Source organism: Dipodomys spectabilis, unplaced genomic scaffold (assembly GCF_019054845.1).
Source record: "Dipodomys spectabilis isolate Male_0828 unplaced genomic scaffold, ASM1905484v1 ptg000313l, whole genome shotgun sequence".
In the NCBI taxonomy this organism is placed as follows: Eukaryota; Metazoa; Chordata; class Mammalia; order Rodentia; family Heteromyidae; genus Dipodomys; species Dipodomys spectabilis.
The window spans coordinates 643,275-655,258 of record NW_024870990.1 but is presented as its reverse complement, the minus strand read 5'-3'; the positions used below and the strand labels follow the sequence as shown (position 1 = coordinate 655,258).

At 46.3% G+C, this 11,984-nt stretch overlaps 1 protein-coding gene across 1 annotated transcript; it reads right to left on the bottom strand.

The window, feature by feature from the left end:
• Positions 1 to 2,813: 2,813 nt before the first annotated feature.
• LOC122127841 (cytochrome P450 2E1) lies at positions 2,814 to 11,417 on the bottom strand. The gene is made up of 9 exons (XM_042702158.1): positions 11,241 to 11,417; positions 10,700 to 10,859; positions 8,655 to 8,804; positions 8,150 to 8,310; positions 7,596 to 7,772; positions 6,693 to 6,834; positions 4,586 to 4,773; positions 3,951 to 4,092; positions 2,814 to 3,033 (listed from the first exon to the last, which is right to left on the bottom strand). Exons 1-9 carry the CDS (start codon positions 11,415 to 11,417, stop codon positions 2,843 to 2,845), a joined length of 1,488 nt encoding a protein of 495 aa, XP_042558092.1. The 3' UTR covers positions 2,814 to 2,842.
• Between the last annotated feature and the right edge of the window lie 567 nt (positions 11,418 to 11,984).

Genomic DNA, 11,984 nt, shown 5'->3' with positions numbered 1-11,984 from the left:
AAATTGATTAAATTTTATGATATACAAACCACACTTCAGTAATGCTAATGAAAAAGGGGAAATATGGTGAGAAAGTGGGCTGGTTCTGAGGACGGGCGCCTTGAATACTGTCCAGAGTGCTGAAGTTGCTGCAGTATTCTTTTTAAATTCTTTCTATTATCTTTAAGTGGTTGTACAAAGACGTTCCCATTCTACAAAACAGTATATGAATACAAAGTGTCTGATAACATTGTCACCCATCGCTCCTAACCAACCCCTTCTTTTCTTCTTTTTTTTTTAAATTGAGGTTAGGTGAGTACATAAATTTCACATATTTCACAGTATTGTAGAATAGTGATACTTGGTTAAAGTCACAAACACATTTTAACCTTCACAAGGCAAACTGACATTATCATAGTCTATAAAGTTTGTGAATTCTATGAGCTTTGACAATACAATGATTTCTCCCACATCAGGTGATGATTACATTCCTTTCCTTTGCTTAGTGTAGGCTGTTCCCTCTTCCCTCTCATTCCTCCCTACCCATCACTGTCTTTGGGTTGCTTAGTTCATTTTCATCTATGTCCAATGCTTCAGTATTCTTTCTTTTTCATTTTTTTTACTCCCCCATGAGGCCTGGGTGCTGAACCTGAGCTTCTTGTCTTTTGTGTTCAAAGCTCTACCACTTGAGCCACAGCGCCACTTTCGGCTTTTTCTGCTTATGTGGTGCTGAGGAGTTGAACCCAGGGCCTCATGCATGCAAGGCAAGCGCTCTACCACTGAGTCACCTTCCTAGCACCTGCAGTATTCTTAATGATAGCTAGAATAGTACTTCAAAGGAGTAGATCTTCTGGGCATCTGTGGCTGTAACTATTGGGGAACAGAGCATATGAGGGAGCAGCCGGTCTTGGACATCTATGCCTGGATAACTGTGGTGCAGCAAAGCACAATGACACCCTTGTCTTGTTCAGCCCTCAGAGCTCTGGGCCATGCCCTTCCCCTTCAAAGGGGGACGTTGAGTCTACTCAGCAGGCCTGACACTGTGGTCCTCCCTACTAGACACTGCTGCTACCAGAACAGAACCAGAAGGAAGCAAGGCCTGGCCCACTGGAAGTGACCAGTAAATAAATACATGTCACACGGGGTATCTACAGGTTTATAACATCATCCATCACCAAAAGTAGGGAGAGGAGAGAATAATCAGACTGCCCTGTGTGATTTCATGAGTATCCAGGAAGACCCTTAACAGCAATGAAATGCAGGAGCCACAGTCTTGATCACTAATATTTGTCACCGACAAGTGAAGCCTGAGTCAAAATGTGGAAATGGGACTTGAATGTATCTGCCATCAAACATCCCATTCCAATTCTTCAACCATGTCTCAAGCAGTGACCAAAGGGTTTTTTTTCTCCTCCCTTTATCCATACCCTTTCTGTTGACTACTCTTATTTCAAAAAATGCAGTTGGTAGCAGTAGATAGTTTCTTAAGGAAGACTCATTTCCAAAGTGACATCAACTCTGGGGTTAGTGCTCCTCCCTTGAGGAGACAGCAGGCCTGTCACAAGCCAGATTCAGGAAACGACTGAGGAAGCCGCTGACCAGGATGTCAGCCTCAGAGGACTAGTGCTTAAAGACACTTCAATCAGTTAGACAGGGGCCCCAAAGGCTCCCACACCCGCCCCAGCAGTTCCCCCTCATTACTTGGAATCTATTAAGCTGATGCTTTCCTGACCCAAAACAAATTAAAATACATTTTGATATACACTCTTCTGAAAGCAGTCTTGTGCTGTGGACATATGATGGTGACAAATACAAGGGCTTTCTGTGGAGTGACTGTCCCTTCAGCCTGTCTGTCAGCTCTGAGCCTCAGTAGTGACCCAGGAGGATGAGCTGGAAGGTGTGGTCTGCAGAACAGTGTCCCCAAAGATGCCCATATCCTACTCCCAAGAACCTATTAATATGATCATTTGAATACATAACTGAGTTCAGGATCTTAAGATGAGGAGATCACCCTGAACTATCTGGGTGGCCCATTCATAAGGCAGCCTTCTGAGGGAGAGGGAGGAGGACCAGAGACAGAGACAGGCTGGGAGATGCTGCACTGCCAGCACAATGTGGTGGGAAGTGTGTGCACTGGAGAGGGGTCGCTCTCATATCTCTAGGGAAAGGGGCAATGTTATCCACAGCAAGAGCTTGCTATGTGTGCCAGCCTACAGGGTCAGGATGCTGTTATCAACTCCTCTTCCATTTCACATTAGCATTTAATTTACTCTTCATTTTTACATTGTTCATGTCAGGGACTACATGGTAGAATTATTTTTTTCCAAATACAGAGTCATATATTAATATTTAAGAGATAATAGCAAGTGGTGGTATTGCATTTTTGTGCATATTTTACCTTAGGAGAGAATGTTGTTCACAGTGAAGCCAAAGGAATAACTTTGAAATAACTTCTGAAATAACTTCCAGGCAAGATGATTGGCTTTTGACAAGGCTAACAAATCCTACCCAAACCATATTACTTCTCCCTTTGCCAACCTAGACTGTCCCTATTTCTTTTTTGTCACATTTTTATAGGAATAGACTGTGGTGAATGGGCTAGTCACTACTTTTTCCCAAAAAAACTGAGCTTAATTCACAGTGACAGATTCTTAACTACTCAAATATAGGACTTCACCACAGCCTGGAGCAGATCCACAGTTTAGCTTCACAACATCTACCTTGGACTTGGCATCACTGCAGGGAGACCGACTTTGGAAAGCATTTCCTTTGATCTAATTCATCCACTTGCACTGCCCAGCTTCCTGACACTGAGAGGTTCTGTGGGCTGTCGCCCAGACAGTGGTCTCTGGGGTACATTTGTTCACAGTCCTGACCGAGGAATGACACACAGTTTGTAGTGTGGAGGGATGCTGCCAAAGCCAACTGCTATTGGGGTAAGGTCAATGGCCATGGGGTCCACCAGAGACTTCAGATTAAAATGCTGCAAGATAGCAGACAGGAGCAGAAACAATTCCATGCGGGCCAGGCCTTCTCCGACACACACTCGTTTTCCTAGAAGTAACAATACTGATGAGACAAGAAGGGAGCCTCCAGAGGTTATTAACACTATTAATAGTAGGGCCTCAATGGGAGAGCAGGAGGGGCTATCGGCAAACTACAGCCTAAAGCAGAAGACACCCTCGCAGACGATGAGAAGCACAAAACATATTGACAAAACACAAGAATATTAGTAACTTATTCAAGGAGCAGATTGTATACTACAACAATCATGCAGAACTCAGCTGCAATAACTAGTGTCAGAATAAAGTATTGATAAATAAAAACAATAAGTTACAATAAAGAGGTGTTAAATCAAATTTTAAAAAACAGCATTAGGTTAGGGAAATTGTTTCCAACCAGTGAAGAAGGAAACATCTAATGATCCCCCTGATTCCCTCAGGAAAGGCAGTGATTGAGGCTAGAAGCCCGTTCAAACAGGAGGTGTTCATCTATCAAGTTGGTCCTAGGAGCTTCCTTCACCAGAACCCTGGTGAGGCACCGGCAAGGGAGCAAGGCACCCAGTCATATCAGAGAAGGCCTTGCTCCTTCCTAAGGAGAGAGAGACTACGAAATCGAAGGCTGCAGGGCTTTTGTTCTGTTTTGGTTAGTAAGCCTTGCTTAAAATGATGAGGAATTAGGAAATATGGTTTTGAGACATTTTTACTAAGTTCTGGTAAAATAGAAACAGTTTAATGAATGCAGGAAATGAATGTAGGAAAACAAATCCATCTAAAACCTCACATTGATAAATGATGTAATCTAAGTTCTCTGAACAGGGAGGAACATGCTCAGATCATGTTCTACATACAAACCGGGGCATGGCAGGACTGGGTGTGGTCCATGTTGGGGTGATGGCAAGACAGACAAGGAGTGGAAATGAGGAGTGGAGGATATGACCCAGGAAAGCACTACTCTGGGACCCTGCTTACCTGCAGAAAATGGCTTAAAATAGTCGCTGTACTTGAACTTCCCATTTTCATTCAAAAAGTGCTCTGGCTTAAATTTATCTGGTTCTGGAAATTCTTGGCTGTCATACAAAAGTGAATCCAGAGTTGGAATTACAACTGTGCCCTAGAAAAAGTAGGCGCATTGGTCAGTCAGCTTTAGAAAATATGGTCTTTCACCTGGAAGTCCCAATGAATAAAAGATTATCTGGTTTTTATTGTGCAGGATATTAAATATCTAGTTAGGAAAGTTGTTTAGTTAAGGACTAGATACAGGAAACAACCTGGGGTCAATCCTAAATGAGATAACAACCGGAAACTTTTCACAGGATGAAAACCCTGTCTTGGTTGGTGATTTTGGCTCCTGGGGTTAGAATGTGCTACGATTTCCAGGCCTCCTTTACGGATGTACTCTCCTAGTATGCCCGTTTCTCTAGTCACCACGTCACGTGAGAACGTCCCTGGCAGTGGCACTCCGCAGGGTGGGAGTGCTGACCTGGACCACCATCCAGTCACCCTCAAGATAGAAGCCCTGGAATTCCTGTCTGGACCCCAGCAGGCAAAGGGTGAGCCAGTCATCAGGACGAGGCTCACAGGAGGCATTGCATCTTGTCTCTGACCTTGGGAATCCGGTATCCTCGGAACATGGTGTCCCGCGTCGCCTCGTGGGGAAGGTTGGAGGGCACAAGGTTGATGAATCTCTGAATTTCATGCACCACAGCATCCATGTAGGGCATCTCCAGCCTGTCTTTGACGGCAGGGACGCGACTTGGCCCAATAACCCTGTCGATTTCTTCATGAAGTTTCTCTGCCAAGACATGAATGAGATCCATTTAAAGAGCTGATCCTGATCAAAGTAAATTGTATGCCCATGTGGACATGTCTAAAAGAAACCCCTCGGTACAATAAATTGGTGCTAATAAAAATGTGAGAGTAGATGAAGAAGTTGATTTCCCATCCACATCCTCCCGTGTATCTAATCCGTTTTCCATCTACCCACTCTTCTACCTATCACCTGCCCGTTCATCTTCATGCCGCCCTCCTACTCACCTGCCCACCACTCTGTTACACACCTGTCCCTCTACCCATGCACCTCTCATCCATGCACACATCTATCCAATCCCCTTCTCACCATCCACCAAGCTACCATGTGTCACATTTATGTTACATCTTAAATTTGGTACCCAGGTAGTTCAAAATCTGGATAATTTCCTCATAAATGTCAACAAGACCTAAGGTCTCACATTCCTGGATGTGAGATTATTCAGTCAACAAAAAGTTTCTTATCCATTATCTTACCGAATGATGGTTTTTCCAGTTAGTGTCAAGAATAAAGAACAACAAAAAGGAGCTGAAATATTTTCCTTGTAGGGAAATACTTGTGTTATTATCGCCCCTGGCTGCTTTACTCGATGCTCCAAAATTATATGAAGAGGTAAATAATGGAACTAGACATGCTGTCAGGGTTGAGCTTTGAGCATGCTACACAAATACTTCACCAGTCAAACTAGGCTCCAGAAGTGTGTGTGTGTGTGTGCGCGCGCGTGTGTGTGTGTGTGTGTGTGTGTGTGTGTGTGTATGCACACGTGTGCGCATGCACATGCACGCATGCGTGCTGTTCCTGGGGCTTGAACTCAGGGCCTGGGCACTGATCTTGATGTATTTCGTGTTTTTTTGCTCAAAGCTAGCACTCTACCACTTGAGCCACAGTTCCACTTTTGGCTTTTTGCTGGTTAATCGGAGATGATTGCATGAACTTTGCTGCTATGACTGGCTTTTCTCAGATATTAGGCTCCCAAGTAGCTAGTATTACAGGCATGAACACCACCAGTTGTTTTGTTTTGAGACTGAGTCTCACCACTACCTTTTGCTTAGGGTGGCCACCACTGCAAAGCAACTTGAACCAAAGGTGTGTCCCATTACACATAACCACAGACTCTTGAAGTCTGTTAAAGGTAACAGAACCATTGGAAAATGTCTCTGACTTTCTCTGTTTGAGATTTCCCAAGGGATTTTATAAAATATTAGTTGAAAAAGCAAACTTCAATATGTCATTTACAGTATGGAAACCAGGTAAATTATTAAGCTGTATTCAGCAAAGATATGAGTTGGTATTCAGCTCATTGTAAATGTACTGAGGAATAATACATAGCAATCCTGAAACACGGCAGGCAAACAGGGAGGGAGGCATGAGTTGGTGGGGCTTGGCTGGCTTTGTAGCATGCTTCCTTTCAAGATCTCTGAAGCAAACACTGCAGAATATTAATACATGTTTAATTTGGCAATGAGTGTTGGAGAGTTGTCATATTTATGTCTCGATTGGAAAGTCCTCGTAATTAATAATTAAAACTAAAACTTCAGACCCTGGTGGAGTAATATGTCCCAACAACTCCAGCCTTATTCCTGAACCCAGCTCTGCCTAAGCCCAGGCGCCCTTGGAGCTGTTGTCACGGTCGTAATGGGTTATCTATAAGGCAGAATGCAGGCCAGTGGCCTCTGTCCATGTCAGTATTCAGCTTTTCTTTTTCATATCCCGAGGCTCTGGTGAGGAACGGAATAACCAGTATTCAAAGGCACCACAGAGGCATGTCTCCTTAAAGGAATTCATTCTGTGATCCTGAGAAAGGGAACAAGCAGCTGTACACTGACCGTGAGGTCTAAATGCATGAGACTAGCCAAGCAAAGACTCTATCTTGACACACCGGCTTCTGGTTTCTATGTGCATACCTTCAATCTCTGGGTATTTCATTAGAATCAGGAGCCCATATCTCAGAGTGGTACTGGTAGTTTCTGTCCCTGCAAAGAACAGGTCTGCCAAGGTCACAGCAACATTTTCCAGTGTGTACACAGGCTCTTTGCTATGTTTTTCCTGTGGAGTAGGAGACAGACAGGTACTGGGTAAAATGTTGTCCCCAGGTGCTGAAAGTGACGTCTTTTGCTCTTCATAGAGTTGAACCAGATGTGCGACAGGATCTTCTGGTTCAACCAGGATCTGATCATCTCTACCTCAAAGCTAGGCAAGCAGAGGATCCCAGAAAACAAGCTAACGGGAGGACAAGGCTCCTCACCAAGACTATGGAACTGCCTCCATCAATAGAGCTAGGGCTGTCCTGGGGGAACTGAGGCCACTTAGCCTCTGCTAATGACCCTCAAGCTGCTGGGCAGGGACTCTTCTTCCAGCCCGGAACCTGGTGCTTTCAGGCCAGGGAAAGGAGGAATTCTGCGCCCCAGAAGCCATCCGTGGGGGAGTAGTGACAATTTACATGTTGTAAGAAGGGTGTTAGAGACTTCACCAATCTGAGCCAGAGTAGTTCCAGGGGTTACAGAAACATGAATCTGAGCAGGGCCAGAACCTCAGGAAGTCCAGCACTATTGGGGAATAAATGCCAGCCCTATCCGGCCTGGAGGAAACTGAAGGAGAGATCCACCAGCCCGTTCACCCTCTCCATGCCTCCCAGGAGTGCAAAGAAGAGTTCAGTGGTCATGCTGAGCCAAAATGTGTCTTTATAAATACAAGCACATCAAAAACCAACAAAGGTGGACAGTCTAGATGCTAGCTAGTGGGATATGGCCTCAGTCTGAAAACTACATGTGTCCCACCACCTCCACCCTATGTTCGGTGGCAGATACCTTCTCCATTTCCGCCAGCAGGCAGTCAGTCACATCACGGGGGCAGCTGAAATCCACGGACTGAAGGTGTTCCTTGGCTTTTTCAAGTGTGTACTGTTTTATTTCAGACACATTCTTGAGCAATTTTCTGTGGCTTCCAGGCAGGAAGCGTAGGTAGCCTGATAAATTGTTATAAAGCTAAAAAGAACAAGAATATGTTACTGTATCATTTTTCTGAATGCTATATGGTTTTATGTGCTGGGCTAGTAACCTTCAAGCATAAATTTATGGCTGAGATCACCAGACATGGGGAGGGGGGCATCATTCTCCCAGGCATTATATCTTCTGTGGTGAAAATATGCTCTCGTTTAGGAAGAAAATCATGCCTAGGTTAGGAGAAAGATGCTCAGGGCCCCATAGAAGGGCTCCTGGAGCTATCTAGTCAAACACTGTCTGACATGTTCCTGTTCTCTGGCTTGTCTAACTTTGTCTATCCCATCTGACCTAAACTGTCCCTCTATTTCTAATATACACCATACAACCAAAGATGAATGAAAAAGGATGCAAAGAGCTACCTGGAGCCAAGGAGTGCTTAGCAAGTAGAAGTCCTCATTGAACAAACGCATGAGCCTATGAACCGTCTTGTCATTATAATCGAAACGCCTGTTGAAGAGGATGTCGGCGATGACGTTGCAGGGTGCACAACCAATGAGAAAAGTAGGGTCAAAGGGCTGGCCTGGAAAACAGGTGAGATGTTAGAGGCCACGTTGGGGTAAGGACACGAGCCATGGCTGGCTAGCCCACCCCTCAGACGCCACTGAGCCTCACCAGTCCCTGTGAGAGCAGGGCCTTCTCAACCATCGTCACCTTTCAGTGCTCTCTAGAGCACAGCAGACACACTTGGTGTGCATCCTGCTCCATTACAGAGTAGAACTGGAAATGAATCAAGGGAGCAGTGCCTGAGAAGCATCGTCACTCTCTCCTGAGAGGAGAGGAGCTGCCTACCACTTCAAGGTTCTTCAGAGCCTTCTCGGGGCCTGTCCAAGGCCCTCCTCCCTCTGTCCGCCTGGGAACACTCACCCTGGGTCTTCCTGAGCTCCTCCACCAGGAAGCCAGCCTCCCTCTGGATGCGCTCCTCATTGCCCTGTTTCCCCATCCCATAGTCTCGGAGGATGCTCAGGGAAAACCGGCGGACATCCCTCCAGGTGTGAGAATTGTTGAAAATAACTCCTGAAAAATAGGGGCGAGCAGAATTTACTCCAATTGCACAAGTCTCAAAGAAACAGGAGGACTGGGGTGACCTCATCAGAGGCTCAGTACCAGTTGTGATGTGAAACTGTGGAACAAGTCCCCAAAAAGGGAAGGGGCAGGCCTTGTTTCTCTGGCACGTTCAACCCTTCCTGGATGTCTGCGTCTTAGCAGCAGTTTATTTTCTTTGGTTTTACACTTACCGCTAGTCTTTTCCATGCTAAACAAAAATAAAATAAAACCCCCACAAACAGCCAAGCCAAAAGCGCTAGCCATTTTCTGCCTATCAACAAAATTCTTGTGTGGCCTTCTGTTCCCATGGATTTTAACCATCAAGCTAGAAACTTCTCAACTCCCGGAACTGTGGCTTCGCATTCACAAAGCTCTGAAGGCCTCCGGCCTCTGCTGTGGGCACCTCAAGCTGGGAAGACTGAGCACTTCCCCCTCAGCAAGCCTTCAAGTACACAGTCCTACCCTGCCTTTCCCTCCTCCAGAATGTGGCCTGCTAGATTCTCAAGCATGAAAACACTTGGAATGAACACATCTAAAACCATGTTCTTGGGCTGGGAAGGTGGCTCAGTGGTAGAGCGCTTGCCTTGCATGCCTGAGGCCCTGGGTTCAATTCCTCAGCACCACATAAGCAAAAAAAGCTGAAAGTGGCACTGTGGCTCAAGTGGCAGAGCACCAGCCTTGAGTTGAAGAGCTGAGGAATAGTGCCCAGGCCCAGAGTTCAGGCCCCACGACCGGACCCAAAAATAAAAAATAAAACCATGTTCTTTTGTCCTTGAAACTGTTAATAGAGACTTGCGTCCCTTGCAACGAGTTTCAGCAGTCCAGGGCCCGGCACAGCCCCACTCTGTTCCTGCCAAGCAGAGTCTCTGGTGCCTTGTGCTTCCTGTACTCCAGAGGCCCCTGTCCCTTCCTCTCTACCTCCTCCCTCCTCTTCATTTATCCATGGCCCTTCTCCAACAAGTGTATGTGGGTACCTACTGTCTATAAGTACTTGCTGGGCGCTGGGCATTCTGGGATAAACAAGTCACAGCTCCTACTCAATGCAAACTTCACAGCAGCTTTCATACAAGCACAAGTCATCACCAAATGGTCTTTTCTATTTTTCTTTTTTTTGTTTAAAGGTTCAACATCAGCATTCAAAGTCAGTACCTGACACTTTCGTGTTGCTAACCACACCTGGAGGCAGCACAACAGGGTACTGGGCGAAGAAAATTAGACAAGGCAGAGATAGAGAGATGCAACATGAGCGAGGAGCATCAGCAGGTTCGGGGGTCCCAAGGCTCTCTGCCACTTGGGCCCCAGTTCCCCACAAGCAAGCATGTTTATTTGAGTTCACAGAGGGAAGGTTACCATGGATACATGCAAAACACAGAGCATCTATATTAATATCACAATTGGAGCTAAAATACTTTGCAAGAGACATTTGTTCCCTTCTTATTTGGAGACAAGAGACTGCAGCCCAGGGAAAGTCTGGACATGGTGTCCCTGTATTGAGCCCAGGGTTAGGTTGTCAAGGCCCTGGATACAGCTGCCAGCCCGAGGACAGGGAAGGGGGTGGGGTGGCCATCTAACCTGCAACCTCTCACAGAGCTGCCTGTTGAGCCCTTCTACGGCCAGCTCACAGCGCTCCAAGTGCTGTTGAGGCAGCAGTCTGACCTCTCAAACCTGCTCCAGGCTTCACAGCTCCCAACAAGTGTGCTCACTGGCTAGCTCTCCACCAACAGATCAGTCCTCCAACCCCCTTTTTGTCTTTCTGCCTTCATCCTGTCCCTGCCGTCACTACTGTTGTATGTGTAGGACTTGGGAGGGGCCTGGCACTGTCCCTATGGACTTTCCCCCCCTCATTGCCTAGGAGGTGAACTCACCCTTGTTCGCATACTCCTGGAACGCAGGGATCTCCCCTCGGCCAGAGAATTCGTTCTTGTATTTCAGCAGCACCTCTTTCACGGCCTTGTAGCCATGCAGGACCACAACACGTCGAAAACCCAGGTGCAGAGTGAAGACGGGCCCGAAGCGCTCTGCCAGCTGTGGGGTCGGCACAGAGTGGGTCAGGAAGAACACTGCCAGGCATCATTATGACGTTGGCTGTGGAGGCATCTGGGGAAAGGCTGTCTTCATCTAGCCTGATGTAGGGACAGAGGCTGCATTACTTGCAGGGACACCCTCTTTCTACCTGGACAGCAACCCTGGGGACAGTGGCTCTTGTGTCTCTTTCCTGGGGTCATTTTGCCAATACTTGTCCTCATCACCCTATTGTGTACAGGACAAGAGACCCTGGTTCTTACTGTTGGACACTGATATTAATTCAGCTAATTCATAATAGGTTGGTATTGATAGCAATTTAAAACTCTCATATGAGAGATAATTGCCAATGCATTGTCCCTAAAATAACAGTATTTCTCTTACCTTGTTTAAGGACTTAGGAACATTCTTCAAATCCAAATTGAAAAAGTTCCCAACAATGGGCAGGGGGAAGGGCCCTGGGGGCAGGTTCCAGCTGCTGAGTATCTGCTTCCAGAGGGATATGAGCAGGAGGGAGACCATCCATACCAGCAGAGCCACCGTGATGCCAAGGGCAGCCATGGTGCACCTGCCGTCCTGGCTGACCTGTTCGGAGGATCTGTAGGGAAAGCAAAGCTTTTATAATGCATTATTGAGAAAGAGGGTGACTCACCAGCCAATGGCCTTGGCTGCAGGGCTTGGCTGGTTATTAGCTGCCCTTGGGCAACACTTCAAAGTGCAGTCCCTAGAGTAGTTGCCTTTTGGGGGATGAGGCTGGGTTTGCCAGTACCCAGGTTGGTGATCCCTGACTCATTGCCAGTAAACACATCAACCATTCACCAGCCCAGAGGCCAGTCCTGGGGTGGAAACTGCCCACCCCCCAATATGTGAGGGCATTCAGATATGTTTTCATGAGTTTGGGGTAGGGTTTTGCAACACAAGCTACGTTATTACGGAGGGAAAATTAACTTCTGAGCCCTATTCCATTTGCCAAATCAACTAGAAAATTCAATGAAAAAAAAGCAAAGAGTTGACAAATTTTTAGAGTAACCATTTTTAAAAGGTCTATTTTAAAAGGTCTGACCTGTGCATGTGCATACATATGTATTTCTGGATCCATATGTGTGTTTGTATATAGACAGGGCATAA